The sequence below is a fragment of the Citrus sinensis genome, chromosome 2 (assembly GCF_022201045.2).
Source record: "Citrus sinensis cultivar Valencia sweet orange chromosome 2, DVS_A1.0, whole genome shotgun sequence".
Taxonomy (NCBI): domain Eukaryota; kingdom Viridiplantae; phylum Streptophyta; class Magnoliopsida; order Sapindales; family Rutaceae; genus Citrus; species Citrus sinensis.
In genome coordinates this window covers 12612465-12631772 of record NC_068557.1, presented here as the reverse complement: position 1 = coordinate 12631772, position 19308 = coordinate 12612465, and the positions used below count along the sequence as shown (strand labels likewise).

At 32.1% G+C, this 19308-nt stretch overlaps 1 protein-coding gene across 2 annotated transcripts in view; it reads right to left on the bottom strand.

Annotated features, from left to right (window-relative positions):
• Positions 1 to 4248: 4248 nt before the first annotated feature.
• Positions 4249 to 19308, bottom strand: part of LOC102628692 (wax ester synthase/diacylglycerol acyltransferase 4-like) — a 71942-nt gene continuing 56882 nt past the window's right edge. The window contains exons 1-5 of one of the 2 annotated variants that reach the window (XR_008052540.1): positions 6515 to 6879; positions 5846 to 6424; positions 4942 to 5295; positions 4713 to 4839; positions 4449 to 4597 (exon numbers count right to left, since the gene is read on the bottom strand). Coding sequence is in view for 1 of the 2 variants with exons in the window: in XM_052435473.1 (XP_052291433.1) it covers positions 4436 to 4597 (162 nt within the window). In the remaining variant the exon portion in view is untranslated. Of the gene's footprint in view, positions 4598 to 4712; positions 4840 to 4941; positions 5296 to 5845; positions 6425 to 6514; positions 6880 to 19308 lie in introns of those variants that run through there. The other variant, XM_052435473.1, reaches the window with a different exon arrangement.

Below are 19308 nucleotides of genomic sequence, written 5' to 3'. Positions count from 1 at the left end.
GAAGAGTCTATGCAACAAAAACGAAAGTAAGATCATGCATGTCAATATTTAAAACATGCCAGTACAAGTAAAACTCAGAACACAACGATAATAGAAACTGAAAGAAAGTGAGTGATTTTAAAGAATTACCAAATGAAGACAGTTGTTACACAGTAAACTTTTGTGATTCTTCAAAAGCGAGAGATTGAACTGAACATATTAATTCAACTGATTAGAGCCACTCAATTGAAATAAACATGCAAGATATAAGAAAAAGTAATAACAAACTAAACATTCTAGCCAAAAGTCAATAATTCAATATTAAAATGCAAACAAAATTTTCCTATACAAACAAACAAAAAGGTCTCTTTCAAAAGTGTATTAATTTAAAGATCATGTAAAAAAAATAAACAAATAAAAAACAAACAAGCTGCATGTGGTTATGACACTAAAATGGCCAAGGCTATTGTAACCATCAACATATGAGTGAAGATTTAATTATATTGTTAATTACTATGTCAGAGAGTTGTACAAGGGAAATCATATAAAAAAAAAATTAAGGACAATACTTGTTGTTGAAGGGTTTACATGTGAGATATTGCATTTATACTAAGTCTAGCAAGTGCATTATAGGGAAATGATTGATGAATTGACCCGAATTGAATATGTATCTTTATCAGGCCCAAAATTGAAAGCATCATGCAAAATTTTAAATGCAATTTCGAGAATGGGGAAATGAGAAAAACACAAATCTGCATTGACATTGTATCCATCAATTCCAGTTAAAGTGTACATGAAATTCAAAGTTGAGTGACATGGCAACTAAAGAAAGAGAGGAAAGAAAACTGATTTGAATCAGGCACTTATAAAACCACTCTTAGTTAAAAACTCTAGTACAATAACTCAACTTCAATTGCCTTTACCTCTCTATTAGGTTTTCCCAGGTCCCAAATTATAAACAATCAAGATTACAGAAAAAAATCTAAGAATTTTAAAACCCATTCTATAGTTAAACCGCAACAAAACAACATGCATGAGGAAAATAGGCACTGTAAATTGGAAACATAATAATTAAAAATAAATAAAAATGAATAAATGGCACCTTCAGAATGAATTTATCGTAGTGGAGAGAGAGAGAGATAACCAAATCGTGATAGAAAGGAATTCCTCTGCTTCGGGCTTGGTTGGGATTGACGTGAAGTTTGATTAGAATGTGCAGTATCAACAGTGGGGGATAGGATTTTAGGGTTTTGTTTACTTAGCTTTAACAGAGAAGGAGAACCGAGAGGTGAAGAATGATGAGTGAATGACTTAGAAAAAAATTAGGTTCGATTTTGGTCTTAGGGTTAGGATAAAACGATGCGTTTTACTTATCTTTATTTTTTCTGCCAAAACCTACTAAAAATTTCACTCAGGTGCGCTCAATACATTTCAAGTTCTTCATATTACAAAGATAATACTCTAGTGATTCAGTAGCATAACTAACAAGAAGTCAAACAATTTTAATTTTAAATTTAAAATCTTTGGCTTTGAAAGGTCTTGGGTTCGAATGTCAGTTTGAAATGTGATTTTTATTTTCTTTTATTGATACCTTAGTTTCACTATGGTCTTTTTCTTAAACTTAAATGCTTCGATGTTCGAGGTCCCCGGTTCGAATTCCATCAGTTACATGATTAGAATTATTTTATTTTTATTATTAATACTTTAGTGTCAGAGATTTCTGATATCTAAATTTCAAAATTTCAGACACCATAGTATCATTAATTTGTGATACTTATCTGTTAAACACGGAAAATGACCCATATGTATAAAAATACTGATACTTTTTAATAAAATGTCACAAACTAAGTGTCAGTAAAGACCATTTTTCTAGTAGTGATTGTTATTTGGATGTTATTAATACCAAGTGTTCTTAAACTTAATTTAATGTACAATTTAATTTTTAGTTTATGTTGAATTTGTTAATTAATTTCAAAAACAAGAATGCATAAATTTAATTAACATATTTCTATCAAAATTTGAATCTTGTGACAAAAGAAACAATTAGAAATCTATCACAAACAAAACAACTTACCAGAAAAAAATTAACCTAATACTAATTTTCATGTCAAAATCAATTTTCTTCCCAAAAAATTCAAATTAAAAAAATAATTTTCCCTCCAAAAACTAATTAAAATATTAATTTTTATTGAATTAACGGATGATAGACATATGATTTGTAAAATCTATAATAAATTTTATGACAATTTTTTCTCTGTTATAAAAGAGTGACAAGTATATAGATAGCAGATAAATTCTTTGTCATCTACCTCCATTTATGACAACTTTTTTCCCGTTGTTTCTTATCAATTTTCTTGTAGTAATATAATTACTCAATTGAATATTCTCTGTAACAATTAATCAAATTTAAGACTTGCTTCTTCTCAACTAATTAATTAATATCTAGTAGTATCTAAATCCTAAGTTTAGTTTTATACATTAGAGGCAATATGATAAATTTTTAATGATCATGGAAGTTTGAAAGAATTAATTATAAAATCAATATGGATAGAGTTTGTTGGAAATTGAGTGTCATCAACATTTCTACCAATGAGCAATGATTCGAGAAGAGAGACGCAACTGCCTGAACGGTGAATAACATTTGTCTCAACTCTCAAGCTCATTCACATGGACACGCTTGAAAAAAGAAATAAAGAGACGCAACTAGCTCCTACAACTGTAAAAGCCCAATGTGGCTTTACCTTCAATGCATTGACTTTCTAATCGCTATTATAAATGGAGTAAATGATTAAACGAAGAATGGTGGGAATTTTGTTTTTGTTTGTTAACTTGGTGGCAAAAGAGTAAACGATCTAGATGACGTGGAAAGGCACCGCTAAGAAATCACATGGGTGTAGGCATGGGTGAGTATGCATCTGCATGGCCCTAGATATTTGAATCCCTTCAAAATTCTCAGACCATATCATCAAATTTTAATATGGTATCGAGAACTTTCAATATGGAATGGAGAACCAGTGACCTTCAATAAAGATTTGTTCATATCCATTGAATAGGCATTTTTCTTAAAATATATTACAATATAACCACATACTATGCTAAGCTAACTCCATATATAATTATGGTGAGTAAATATTCATCAAACCGAACTCCATATATAATTATGGTGAGTAAATATTTATTTAATCTCCATATTTTGATTTAAGTGATTATAGGTATTTTTATTTTAAAAAATTCCTCAAAGAACTCCAACAGTTAAATATATTATATTCTTACCCATATTTTTTTCTTTTTTTTATAATAATACTCTTCCAACAATATTCTTAACATTAAATAATTTATCTATAAAAAATAATTAGCAAAATTACCCAACAATTATTTATTAGTAAATTAACTAATAAATATTAGTGAGAAAGAACTAATATTTTTGTACCCATACAAGAATCTTACTAATAACGGCTTATAAATAAATTAATATAAGTCAACTTAAAGCAATGTTACTACTAATTATTTTATAAAAAAATAATTTACCGAATTAATCCTAAAAGTAAAATAATAATACAAAAGTTTTTGTAAATTTTTATGTTACTTTAAGATTAATTTAATAAATTATCATTTTCTTATTAATATCCCCAAAAATATTATTGTAAGAGTATTATTGTAAAAGGAAAGAAAACACAAGGATAGGAGTGAAACATATTTAACAATAAGGATATCTTATAGAAATTTTTCAATCCAGAATTTTTAAGTGTGGGAAAGTCTGGAAAAACTTTAAAATCCTGCGGTTTTAAAATGTTAATTTCATAATGCTTTAAAACTGTGCGGTTTTAAAGCTTTCCCAAACTTTCTCGCATTTTAAAATTCCAGACCAAAAAAATACTACGATATCTTAAGGTGCTTTTATTAAATATATGGATTAAATGAGTACTAAATTCAAAATATAGAGTTTAAACAGACATTTACCCTGATTATAGTATATAGCAGTACAATAAAAGGGCTAAAATTCATATCATACAGTATAGATAGCATAACGTACATACAGCTCTAACATAATGTCTAATTAGGACGAGATTTATCAAATACTCGTAAATATTTATAACTTCACAACGAATTAATTTTTTAAGTTCCCCTACGGGGACTATTTGGACTTCAATTTGTCACCCAAGCTATTATTACACACAAAAATTTAATATATATGTATGTGTGTGTGTGTGTGTGTTTATCTGTTACTCAACTTGTATTTTTTTTAATGAGAAATTAAGTAAGATGGAAGGCAAAAGAAGAGAGAAATTTTAGCAAAATGACATTATTTTTGCATTAATTTAAGAATATGGAAATATAATAAAGGAAGTGAGTAGAATTGGGCGATCGAGGCTAACAAATATAGATTCATTTCTGTCTCAGATCTCACTCGGGTATAATACACGAACTTTTCGCCAAATTATTACTAGGCAAGCGGTTAATGACTATTTAGAAATTTTGTTTCGACTGTAGCATTTAGCATCACCTCAAAGGCATGTTCAACGCATGATTTCAGCTTCTGAGAATCTATGAAGCCATCTTCTGCTACTACAGAAACCCTTAGCTTCTCCATGTAGCTTATAATTGTCACTGAAAGACTCTGTCAACAAATCAAATTAAATCAAGCATCAGTTATTCAAGTTTGAACATTTAGTATTTGTTTGGGTCTTGAATATGCATGCATTCTGACCAAAATGATCAATTTATATAAATACCTGTGCACCGACCACCGCAAAGTATAGGCCTTTAACTGGATGATAGCTAAAGCCATTTTTTCCACCGGTCCAATCTGATTTGTCATCCCCATACTCGTATTCTTCAGTGTGCTGTGGATATATCTAGCTGCAGCCCGCAATTATTAAAAATTAAATTCAAATAAAGATTGGATACTCTCAATACCTAATTAAACTATTGACTAGGGATCGAAATAAAGTAATTCCATACCTCAGGGCCTCTAAATTTTTTCAAAATCTCCAAAACCCTACCAGTGAGATAAACAGCTAAAGAATTTTTCTTGAAATTCATGATTTGTCGTGCTTTCACGACGAATTCGAGTGGGTTTGAAGACCAATCATCAGTTAGCTCAGGTATGGACACATGTAGGAAAGCAAAATAATTGCCCCATGGTGCATTAGCGTCGTGTTTGAGCATATCCTTCACGGACTCGTAGCTTCGAAAAACCCTTGTGTTGAGCAATATCAGTGCTGTAGATATTGCATTGCTTGAATCATGCCTCAATTCTTGCATGTACAACCGAGTCCCCAAGAAGATTATTCCAGTAACAACATCATTAATAGTCTGCAATCAAAAAAATTAATGTAAATACATCGTGCATGTGCAGTGAATGCTACTGAATAGTGGCAAGAAGACATGTACTGTTACCACCATATATATAAGAATTTCTCCTTGACATGACTATGTTGCATCATCTCTGAGTAACACAAGTTACATTTTCTGCTAGTGATAACAATTAATCAATGGATATTGGTAACAATTTTTTCTTTCTTTGTACAATTTCTTTTTAGTTTATTTTTTAAAAGTTAAAGAGGTGGACAAAATTCAAATCAATTTTTAAACCCTGCTTCTTTCAGAACTCAAATTCAAATGACCAGTAAAATAGGAGCCTTGTATATACAACTTACGTATTTGCTTTTAAAGACAAATTTTCTATAAAACCTGGGTTCGATTATTTCTCTTCAAAGGATGAGATATGTAGGGCATAGCGTGTCCACAAAACTAAATCATATATTTATACGATAACAATGAACTTAATTAAAATTAGATCGTCAATTATTATTATTGGTAATTGGTATCTAAAAAGGCAGTGAAAAGTAATTAATAACCATACCGCATCGACTTTGGTCTTAATTTGTTTGACGTGATCTAGAGAGAAGGTCATTGTTGCTACCCTGACTGGCCGGAACTCCACTCCATCATCCCCCGATCGTATCGGAGTTTGATCATCTTCAGCCGTTGTAATCTTCACGAAGTTCCAACAGAAATCTAATACAGTGTCTGAAACCGTAGAAAAAATCTTAAGGACCCTCGTGAAAATGCTGCCATTGCTTTCATCCTTTGCCTTCGAGGGCAAAAAAACAGAAGGTAATGTCAATGGAAGAGAAGGATCATCAGCCCTTTGTAAACATGAAAGAAGAGCGCCCATCAAAGAAAATCCATCGCCAAGTGAATGATGAAGTTTGAATATCAGAGTACAAGCTGCATGGCTTGTAGGGGATCTGATTAGATGAATTTCCCATAAAGGCTGGCTTTGCGGAAGCTGCTGCATTCCAATTTCCGAAATGTAGTCACCAAGGTACTTGTCATAAGACTCTGGTGACAATCCTGAAGGGCAAAAAGGAAATTTGACATGGTTTATTAGCTTCACTTCAACTCTCTTCCATTGTTTTGCTCCGTTTTCATCTCTAACCTGACAAGTTCCAAGGCTTTAATTAATTATTTAGTGAAACACAGAATAATATACATAGAAACATTAAAAAGATAGATAGAGACACGTTACCATTACTGAGGAAAAACGGGGGCTGATGGAGAGGAAAACGTCCTTAACCAATTGCATAAGTAGAGAATCATCAAGTACTTGTTCAAACTCCAGAATAGCCAGAATGCAAAGCGAAAGAGTTGAGCTGCTCAAGTACTGAGCAGTGGGGCTCACAGGTTCGGATTCTTCTTCTTCCTTGAGCTCCATTCTAATTTTGTTTGCTTCAATTTCTCTTTCCATTTTCATATGTTACCACATGATTACGTGATTTTTAGTATGATTTTTTTAATAATAAATAAATATTGCTTTAATTTCACTAAACGCCAATTGCAGTTGAACTATAAAAAGTATAATGCACCGTCAATTTTGGGAATATCAATTAGCCGCTTTTGTTGAAATATTTTCGTAAAGAAATTCTCAAGGCCGATTTTGGTATAGCTTTTTCATGACTATTACATCTTGTAGTAATCGGTGGAGTTCATACAAGTAAAGCTTTAAAACCCGAAAAAAAAAAAGTTATTCGGTTGTCGATAACTATTTTGTTAAAAATTGTATAATTACGAGAAAAAAATTCTCGGTTCAAACGACCAGTAGCCACATTCCTATGCAAAGGGAATTGCTTGTATATGAATCCATGTGTTTCACATTTATTAGTGTCCTCTTAATAAAGAAGGACTTGCGTAGTACGGTATTAATCTTATAATTAATTACCTGAACTACAAGTTTTTAAAGTCATATTGTGAGATAATAAAAGGAAAAAGAAAACGAAATTAATTAAGAGCGCCAAGTAATCCTCCTTTTGCACGCACCCGAGGGAGCATAAATGCTTAGATATGTTTTGTTGTTTAGGTTACTACCTTCAACCAATGTAAAAGCAAATCCCAGGCAATCAGAGGCAAATTAATAATTGGATTAGGATCCTCAATTTTCTTTAACAATCATGCTCAAGCTCAATTCTATGAACAGTTCAAGTAATAAAGAGATGCAACTAGCTATACAGCTTTCTGACTAATGACCAATGCAATGCTAATATGTCCCCGTGTGCATGTGGCTTGGTTTCGTTGTACCGACTTGCAATCATAACTGAATAATGATGGGCAGTTTTGTATTCTTTTTATTGATGCCTGATAGCAAAAATAATAAACAAGAGGATGCACAAACTGGGATGCATCCATTCATAAATCTTATTAATTGTATGAAAGAATTTACCAATATGAATTGATATTTATGACATTGAAAATCTGATATGGGTAGGTTACATTCCAAGCTGGCTTTTTTTTCTTTTTTTTCTCTTCTTTCAGTAATTAAGAAATATATAGACACTTCTTTATACCAAATATCAGTACATTGACAGTAGAGGAATTGTCCACTGTTATTTTATTAAAAACAATTGGCTATTGTTGACTTTAAGATCTTTATACACATAATATTATACATTTTTATTATATTTTTTGAAAAGGTAAACGGATACAGATGATATATTACATGCTATACAATTAGATAAAGCCATTAAAAATTAAAAATTCTATAATATTGACATGAATACTTTCTTAAGAGCATCCACACCTACACTAATTGCTGAGCTAGCTATGGGCTTATAACTTATAAGAGCCTTGGCCCCTCTAGCCCAAATAAAATTATTTCATGGAATTTATGTTTTTGCTCATAAAAATAGTTTTGAGTATTATATATGAATTGACCTCTGTAACTTTATTAGCTTAATATTTTACCCCTATATTTACATTTTTTCAATTAAGAAACTTAAAAGTTTACATTAGTGACGGAGTAAATTGGGGTTTGTGCGATTGTGTTTGTGCAATTTCCCCCAGCAATTAGTTCACAAGTTCCCCTAACGAAAAAAACATTTGCCTCCAATAATTTTCTTTTCTTTTCTTTCCAAAAAGACAAGAACTGAAAAGAAACTCTTTTCTATAAGTTTACGTATTGATACCATATTTTCCCCCCTTAAGTAACATGCTTAATACCACTTGATTAAAATTTTACTTTAAGAGCTTGTTTATCCAGTTCATCCTAATTTTTTTCCCCAAAATTTTTATTTATTACAATTCAAAATGCCCCTCCACAACCAATTTTCTAGCTCCGCTCCAAACTGCTCCCAGCACCCCCCTGATTTTCAGTCTTAGCTCTGCTTGGACCTCCACAATAGTGCACATAACAATTTAAAGCTTTAGTTAGGATGCTACTCTTTTAATTTACCTTCCACCATGATAGTATGCTTAATCAACTTGAGAATTAATACTAACTACTGGTGGAAGGATTCGGTGAAGGGAATAAGAAAAATAGGAAAGTGAATAATTTAAAAAGTAGAATAAATATAAATCAGTATACACTACCTGTAATTTTTCAAGTGAACTTTAAAATAATTTAGTCAAAAGCAACCAAAGTATTATATGTAACATAGAACTACAACAACAAAATGAAAATAGATAATGATAGACATCTAATTATTATTTTTTTAATTTCATCTCAGATAATGTGTCATTCATTAGATGATTAAAATTCTTTACAAGATTGAAGTAAGTTAATTATATTATTTTATCAATTAATTAATGAATGCCACATTATTCAAAATCATTTTTAAGATAAAAAATTTAAAATATATAACACTACTAAAAAAATAATAACCACCGCATACTTAAATCTAGACAAAAATAATAAATTAACCCCCGTTACATTTTTCATACTGTGCATTTGCCTTTCTATCTCTTGGGTGACTATCATAACAAATCTGTTGAAAAGAGAATAATATCTAAAGTATTAACCACCTCGTTAGCCATAGACGTCACTGATTCTCTTCTTTAACTAGCTAGCAACCAAAAAGATAAAAATTGCACGCATTAATACATGTAGTACTAAAAAAAAAGTCGATAATATAACACCTAATTTGGTTGAAACAAGACTAGGTCATAACTTATGCACGTTATATACACGTAAGTCTTTATGGATCATTTGTTTTTGAAAAGCACTGGCTTCTCAATTCGATCCAGGACACTTTAATCTGGTTAGTTGGCTGCTTAATTGGAGAAAGACACAGGATACATGATGCTGACTCTCGTCTGTCTCTTCCTGCGAAAGAATTTATCTCATTAATAATCTGCCAGCTGGAATTCGTGGCAATATATTAACCATGTTATTAATGAAAATTCTCTACCGTTAATGCTATCTAGGCTGACAAAGTTTTGTTTATCTTTTGAGCTTTGAAAAAAGGCGTTTTGAATGCGCATGACTTAGACCTTTGTGACTCTGACTGTATTTTGCACCATTTACTCAAATTTGGCTATAATTTGCCAGCAAATATCAATTAATGTTGCTGTTGCATGCCTTCCTGAAATGAACCCATTATATCGAGAGGTGTCGACCTCCAATTGCATGATTAGAGTATTTTTAGAAGATCCTTAAAATGAGTCACCTCTTATTTAAACAGCCATTAAAAGTTTTAGATTTTTTTTTTAATAAAACCACTTAGAGATTGGGGGCTAGACAAGACTTGTATCTGTCAAATCAACAATAAAGAAAATACATAAGGAGGAGATTATAAATCAAAACCTTCTAAAGTAAGAGCAAATACACAAGAATAAGAAGAGAAATATAAAATCATCAAAGGAAAAAGAAAGCCATCATTCCTATAGTCTCACATGAGAAATAGCCTGCCTATCTAAATAGAGAATACTAGATAAACTTGTAGGAAGATCTTGAGAATTCAAGAAAAGTCGACTAACCTGATGAGTGCAAACCCAATTGGTCAGAAAATCAACAATAGAAGTAGCCTCCTAAAGCACATGTCTAACCAAATAGGAGAGGAAGATGGCAAGGCGCACACATGACGCAACAAATAAGCACAATCCTAGCGAATAAGACCCCACGAATGAATCTAAGAAACAACCGTGGTCGAATACGACTCTATCTCAAACAAAGAGCAACCATACTAAGCACCAAGCTCCAACACCTCACAAACAACATAAACTCAGTATAAAGTATTGTCTGGCAACCAAGAAAAGATCCAAAAGCAGCCAAAACCACACCTCGATGATCTTGGAGAATACCACCTGAAGCAACCATCCCAGGATTGCCCTTAGAGCAACCATCCACAATTAGCTTTGCAACTTCAGGAAGCGGCCTCATTCAAAAAACTAAATGAATCGACCTACTAAGTGGAGCTGTAACATTCAAACCCTCCACAATCCGAGAACTCAAAAACTCTCCTTAGTTGAGAAAGCTTAAAGTGAAAAATGAAACTAGCAATCCTAAGATCTAGTACCACCTGATAGATAACTGCATCAACAAAGAATGACTGGGAATCAAACCTAGAAGCATTATAGGCTTCCAAACTTGCCACAAAATGAAGTAAGGCAGGAGGACTTGAAGATGACTACGAGAAAGGGCACACTGCCGCCAATGAAGAAGCAAAGCATGAGGGTCAAAAAAGCAACATCTCTTTTACTCAAAATCCTCTGAAAATGATCCCAAACCAAGCGAACCTGTGGCCAATCAATAAATAAATGCCGAAAAGTCTCAGCAGCCCGACCACAAATACACCGAGAGACCATACAAAAACCCTTCGGACATAAGAAATCATCAATAGGCAAAAACCTATGCAACAAATGCCATAGGAAAAAAGACACCCAAGGCAGAATATGCTTGCTAGATAACCGAAAAACCTCATCCCTCGGCCTAGAACAATGCACAAGCTCCCAAGTCGATCGCAAGTGAAAAATGCCATCAAGGGAAAGATCCTATTGAATCAAATTTGGCTCCCCAGTAGAAATATGAACCAATAAAATTTGCTTAAAAATGGAAGAGGGCAACACATCCTATAGCTTACCTTTATCCCAAATTGTACCTCGCCAATAAAAGGAAATGACACCATAGAAGCCGCTGTAGGATTATAAATGACTAAAGGACAAGAGGCCACCTAACAATCATACTAAAAACTACACTCCCCACTAAAAATATTTGAGATGCTTGAATATGGTGAAAACAGTAGTTGTTTTTCTCTTAATTAAATTGCTTGAATTTTACAATATATGAAGATGTTTAAGATGGTGTAATAGGAAAGACAATATTTTGAGCAATTATCCACCGACCACCTAAATTTTCAGGCTTTTTTTTAAAAAAAAAAATCTTTTTTTGGGCTAATTTTTAACTAAAGTTACAAAGTGTTTCAGTTGTCCACTATTGTATTAACTCTGTTAAAGAAATTAATAGAATTTTAAAAAATAACTATTTTATCCCTAAACATAAAACGACTATTTTACCCTAGCTAAATGACAAAAAAAAGAAAGATTGCAAAACAAACTGAATTATTTTCATAAATAAAATAAAATTAAATTAAATATATGTAACTTAAATGGTAAATCTTATTTATACTTATATTTTAATTTTAATTTTTTAATTGTACAATTTGATTGGATTTTCATATTGGATCCGAATCCGATCCGAAGCTAGGTCTTGGATTACTAGTGCGTAAACAACGTCATTTTTGTTTGTTTAGGTCAAATGACAAATTTACCCCCATGATGTTAGTAAAGTTATAACAACATGTATATGGAAGTGGATGCATGCAAGAAAATGTAATTTCAGGCGGAAATCAGCAGAAAAAAAAGATGTGTATTTAAAAAAAAAACACGAAAAAATAGGTGGTCAATGGATAATTGCACTTACAATAATTATTCTTAATCAACTAGCCATTGTGATGAATCCACTGTGACATATGTTGTTACTCTATTTTGCATCAAAATTCTAGCTTAGACGAGATGTTGGAAATCCTTTTACTATGGCAATACAAACTACCATCTTTGTTGCTAGCTGTGACTTGTCCTTATTAGCCCCCCTCAATCTAGGCATTGACGTGCAATGAACACCTAGCTTGGTTCGTATCATGAGAAATTGATGCTTCCTCAAAGGTTTTGTAAGAGTGTTTTTGCAATCTGAAGATGGGAAGGCACGTGTCGTGTAAATAATGATCCCTTAGTCATATGAATTGCACTCATAATATCACAAAGAAGTGTAGGTGCTTTCGGAATACATAAACTCAATATCTTTAACTAGATATGTGAGCCATGTCAATTCGGTAGCGGCAGAGGCCATGGACCTATATTTGGCTTTGGCTCTTGAGCGAGAGACTGTGTGTTATTTTTTTTTAGCTCAAAGAGATACAATTTCTTCTAAGATAAATGCATAATCTTGTTGTACTTCATCTTGTAATCGGACATCCAACCCAATCAGAATGCGAAAAGGCATAGAGCTTGAGAGAGCATTGAGACAAAAATCTAAGGCCAAAGTCAAAGGTACCTTTAAGGTAATGAAGGAATCTTTTCACTTTTTTGAGATTGCCTTTTGTTGGCGCTTAGAAATGTTCAGAGACCTGATTGACAACAAATGTGATATGTGGCCTTATGTAGGTGGGATACTGAAGGCTTTTAACAAGACCTCTATATTCAGTCGCATCCACAGGTTCATTATCATTCGAACACGGTATTGATCATACAACAATTAGCGTGTTGATAGGAGAACAATCCTGCATCCGTGCCTTTGAAAGAATGTCTATAGTGTACTTTGCTTGAGATAGAAAGATGCAATGCGTGAATTGTTGAACTTCAATGCCGAGGAAATAATTTAGATTACCAAGATCTTTTAAAGCAAACTTTGAGGTGAGATTGTTGATAATTAATTGAATTTCCTTCTCATTATTTCTTGTAATTATCACATCATCAACATAAATTAATATAAGTATAAGAATGGATTTGTTGTTAATATAAACAAAGAGTTGTCAACATTGTTACTAGAAAATCCAAGAGAAATTAAGGCTTAAGAAAGACACTTGAACCACTCTCTAGATGCATGTTTTAGGCCATAGAGCAATTTTTGAAGTTTGCAAACATATGATGGATGACGTGAATTGCGAAACTCGGGTGGCTGCTCCATGTGGACAATGTCCTTTAATAGTCTATGAAGAAAAACGTTGTGAACATTTAGATGCTTGAAAGCCATTTTGAGCTTTCAACAATTGCAAGGATAAGGCGAATAGTTGTGGTCTTTATAACGAGATTGAAGGTTTCATCGAAGTCGACTTTGGGAATTTGTGTGAATCACTTGGCAACTAATCGAGTTTTATACTGATCAATGGTTCCATCTTCTCTATATTTGATATGATATACCCACTTCAATTCGATGACATTAACATTGTTAAGTCGCAGCACAAAGACCATGTTTGATTTTAATGCAATGCTTGAAGCTCTTCTTTCATAGCTTGAATCCAAATTGGATTCTTTAAGGCAGTTTTGAGTGTTTTGGGTTCAATTTGACTACTGTGGCTGGTCTAAAGGGCTAACTTATTTTGTTTGAGTTTATTACGTGCCATCATGGGATGAGCATTTAGGCTTTGTGGTTCTACGATAGTGTTTGGTATTTTAAGTTCCAAAAATAAGCGATTGGATATGTCAAGATATTCTATTTGTGAATTTGTAGCAGAGCTGTTGTCTGTATTTATGGACAAATTGGTTGGTTTAGTTGCATATGAACTACGAGAATTTGGATCATTAGTACTCAAGGGTTGCATTGCATGTGGAGACTCCAAAATATTTGGAATTGCTTTTGAGTTGTCGTGTGGAGTTGTTGAACTAGGAAAAGAAGTATTCAAATTGTCTTCAAAATTGTCTTGCTGTAAATTTGAAATAATTGGAAAAGTAACGTTTGAGTTGTTGTCCAAATTCGCATCCACATGGGCCACGAATTGCACATATAGTGTTGATATTGTTGTGCCTTTAGAATTGTTTGCTTTGACAGCACGTGAATCATTAAAATTTTCATAATTGGGAGAATTCTTTGAGAGCCACTAGTCTTGTTGAGGGAAAGTGGTCAATGTACTTTGTTCCTGCACATTAAAAAAGATGATGTTAATTTTTTTAATGGTAAATTATTTTCATAAAAAACAACATGCCTTGATATATGTATATACACTATTAATCTCCAGTTGTAGACAACAATATCCTTTATAGAGGGGACTATAGCCTATGAAAACACTTGGATATGATTTTTTATCAAATTCTGTTTTATTAGAATCCCGAAGATAAGGAAAGCATCTACAAGCTAGGACTTTAACCCTTTATAGTTTGGCAAGTTTTTGAAAGGAAATTCGTAAGGGCTTTTATTTTTTAAAGTTGAAAAAGGTAGCCTGTTAATGATATATGTGGCTGCAAGAAAAAAATCTACCTATAATTCGAGTGGCAATGAAGCATGAAACATCGTAGTTAAAGCTATCTTATTGATGTGTCTATGTTTTCTCTCAACAATACCATTTTCCTCTAGAGTGTATGGACATATAATTTGATGAAGGCAATAGAATTAAATTCCCTTCCTTCATCGCTTTGAAATATTGTGATCTTTTTGTCCAATTGATTTTCAACTTGTTTTTGAAATTTCAAGAAGCACTAAGAGAAATCAGATTTTTATTTTAAGGAATATAACCAACTAAAACATGAGTACTCATCTATAAATAATGCATAGTAACGAAAATGTTGAGTAGAAGTAATGGGAGCTGGACCCCATAAATCACAATGTACTTTTTGTAAAGGAAAATTTGCTTTATTATTAGATAAATTAAAGATTTCTTAAAACTTTTGTCTAATTAGTAGGAAACACAAATATAGGGTGCATTAGGCCAACTAGGAAGGTTAATAAAATTATTGCGTTTTAAAGCCTCTAAGATTTTAAGATTGGCATGGCCAAGCATCTTGTGCCATAAACTAGAAACGCTAGATTTTCTTTTAGTTGCGTTAAAGGCAGTAGAAAGTCTCCTTCCAAGGTGTATAGCTTCCCTTGCTTACTCCATTTTGCGAGAACCTTATTTTCCTTGCTCTTCACAATAAAACCATTAGTGTTAAATTCAAAAACACATTTAATATCGTCAATGAGTTGTCCAATTGATAGGAGACTCTTTTCAGTTTTTGAACAACTAGAATATTATTGAAGTGTAAAGTACCATGATTTGTATTTAAATAAGCAGAACCAATATGTAAAATATTTAAATCTTGACCATTGCCAACAATTATTTTGTCATTACCTCTATAAGGCTTTACATGATCAAGATTACCTGTGTTATTTGTCATGTGTGATGTTGCTTCAGAATCCACATAGAACTGTTGATCACTATTGTCTTGATGATTCATGGCAGCTAGGGCTTGTAAATCCTCTTAATTGTCAGTGTCATATCTGTTCCAACACTCAGCAGCACTATGTTTACGTTTATGACAAATTTGGCAAACAATAACTTCTTCATCTGAGGAAAAATATGAGACTTTTTGGAGATTACAAGGTGTTTGGAATTTTTTTTTCGTTTTTTTGTTTCTTTCATTTTTTTCATTTTATTTATTTATTTATATATACATATCCTCTCTTTTTTTCATAGAAATATTATTAAGAATACATAATCATCCCTATTTTCAAACATAATTGGGTGGTGGAAAACATAAACCATAAAGTGATACTCCACATCGGAGTGTGACAGGATGATAGGTTATCAAAGAAAAAGTTATTATTATTATTATTACTTTTAAAGGCTCAAAGGGGTTAACTATAGATATTTTATAATAGGGTTGATTAGAAAGGCTCAAACGGATCAAAAATGGCCTTTTGTTATCTTTTAGAGCTCTAAATAATCTTTCATATCCACTAGTTCAATAGACTTTTAGATGTGGCTGCACAAACTCTCTTTTTTTCACTTTAAAGAAAATATAGAGATCCTGTATAATAAATCATGAAGCTGTATAGGCAAACATGATTACTCTCCAAGGATAATAGGCTTAAAAACTTGTTTGGACTTTTCATAACATGTACATTCCTCCAAATGGCTTAATCAATTTCACTCATCAAATTTCTCAATTTATGTTTCAACATACAAAGGGGAAAACATAGTGTAGCATAACTCAAGGCCAAAGATAATACAAATACCAAAATTTAAAAATCATCATGTTATCCAATGTTAAAAGATCACACCGAAAAAGAAAACTTTTTTTTTTAGTTAAAGAAAACACTAAAAAAAATTGGGACTGATTGCAGAAACTTAAGGGAGATGATTAAGTGAAAAAGAGAAAAAGAGCAAAAGAGAGAAAAAAAAGAAGTTAGGAAATAATTTTTTTAAAAAACAAAATACTAAAATTAAGAAGATTGTTTCTAGAGACACTATATTCTATATTCTGCCATCTTCGACTCAAATTTTTATCCAAAGTTAGTCTTTACAACAAAAATTAGTAAAAACATCACCAGGACTGAGACATTCCACAATTGTCAACTATTCTCTCCACCCAACCTAAATGAGACATTGTCCTCAATATCTTAGAAGAAATGAGTAGAGTTTAGAAGACTTCACTTAGCCACTGCTGGAAAATATTTACAAATGGAGAGTTAAATCTAATTTATATTTTTTATGAGAGTTATTGCCATCATCATCAGTTGCCCGATCCAACACCAAAGTCATGGGATCTGGTTTTGGTTTGTAAGCTTGCAAAAAATCAAGTAACTCATTAGCAGTAGGAGCACAAATAAAGAGTTTTTTCGCTGAGGGTGGAATGAAATAATTTTTAATTGCATAATTAAGAAATGTTATTAAGCCATCATAAAAGTTATTAACATTTAATAAACCGATGAGTTTTTTATGGATATTCAAATGGGCTCAAGAAGCAAATGTAATTAACGTCTCTAAAGTTGTAAGATCTCCTAAGACAACTAACTCTTCTCCAGTTGGTGGGTTTGGCAGACATCCTAAAGGTTTTAAGGCTTTTGGAATAATGCCTAACACTTGGCTTCCTCGAACAAAAACAACTTCAGAGACAATCTTTGATAATCCTCGGTCACCTCCTCCATAAACAAGATGTAGTTGTCTCTCTGTTATAGCATGACTAAGATTTATAGCTGCCTGAACGAACTACTTATACTTTCCATAGCGAAATCTAGAAAGCACACAAATGTTCTTAAGTTGTCTGCTTGAAATTGTCGTCATTAGAACAATTCTAAATAGAAACAATTTGTGAGTGCTTGAAAAGAAGCTCTTATTTAAAGATCTTGGTGACGGACACAATGATACACATCTATAAATAGGGTGGTGTGTTTGTCAAATGACACATGAAGCTTTTGGCTCAATAATTCAAGAGTAAACAGAAAAAAGCAAACAATAATTAAACATAATAAACACAATAATAATAATAATAATAATAATAATAATAATAATAATAATAATAATAATGCAAAAGATAAAAGAACAATAAAATAAAAAAGGATATTTACTGGTACTTGTGATTATGGCTCACATCTTCCTTTAGTTTTACGTCTAGTAATGGCTTAAACGCCCTATATGGGTCAAGGATAGGCTTCCCATCCAGTTTTCTTATAAACTGACAAATAGGGTCTTTTAGAGTCACATTCCCAAGACTAAACTGTGCACTTTCCTTTTGGAACAAATTCCATAAATTATGAATTTCACGTTGAACATATCCGCACGGATACGTCTCAAGAGATCGTAAGATATCATCCAACGATTCTTTACTCATGCCATCCTTAACAAATTTTATTTTATCTTCATGATTTACAGAAACCATTCCTAAAGTTTTACAATGTGGTTTTTTGCAAGCAAGTCTTACACAGTTAGGACATTTAGAGCCAAGTCGCTTAGCTCTTCCTTTTTTAGCGAATGTGCTTTTACCAAAACCAGGCATATGGGAAACAAATGGATCAAAAAACTCACCTGCCAGTCGGACCTTTGCTTCAATTAACCAATGAATGTTAGCAAGAATCCTATTGATCATTAACAAACGCAGTTGTTCACAATAATCTTTGTAAATCTTCTTAAGAGCATTTTGAGGGAGATAAGGAAAACACTTATACAGTTTATATTGTATTTCTTCCATGCTTGATTTTGGGGTTCAGTTATTGTGGGAAACTGAAAATACCGACTTAAAAGGTCACGGAGTACCATTATCCGCCATTTATATGGGAGAGTGGATTAAAACAAAACGAATCAAATCAGCAAAATCAAATCAAAAGTGAAGAACAACAACAAAATAAAAAAAAACACACAAGGAATATAACTCACCTTCGTCCTTTTATTGAATTTACCTCCAGTTCCGATTGTAGTTCATAAATATCATCCTCTATTTCTTTGAGTTGTCTTTCTAAATCTTTAACGTGAGATACTAACTCTGGTGGTTGTAGATCTCAAATAGAATGTGATTTACAAAATTGGAGCAAGTTTCTTAGGTGAAATTTTACATGTAAAAGTTCTTTAAGATGTTTAAAAATGATCATTTTTATGAAGGTACTCATGACAAATATAAAAATTGGTGAGGTAAAACAAAATTGTCAAACAACACATAATTAAAAATAATGTAATGCACTCCATTTAAGAAATAAAAAAGAAAAAAATCAACAAACGGTAAAATAACAGTAAATAAAAAAAAATTAAAACAAAAGGTTCAATTAAGATTTGGTGGTTTACTCAAATTAATTTCGGTGTCTGCTTCACATGATTGGTATTCCAAATATGGTTTCAATTTTTTACCATGAACTTTAAATGTGATATCATCCTTTGGATTCTCAATTTCTACCATTTTTTTACAACAAAATGGACCATTCCACTTTAACTTTAACTTCCCTGGAAACAAATGGAGACGAGAATTATAAAGCAAAACTTTTTCACCTCTTTTATCATGAAAAACTTTAGTTCTTACCTTAATAATTCTGGAATTTTGATATGCATAATTCTTTAATTCCTCAAGTTAATTGAATTACAATTTACGAACATT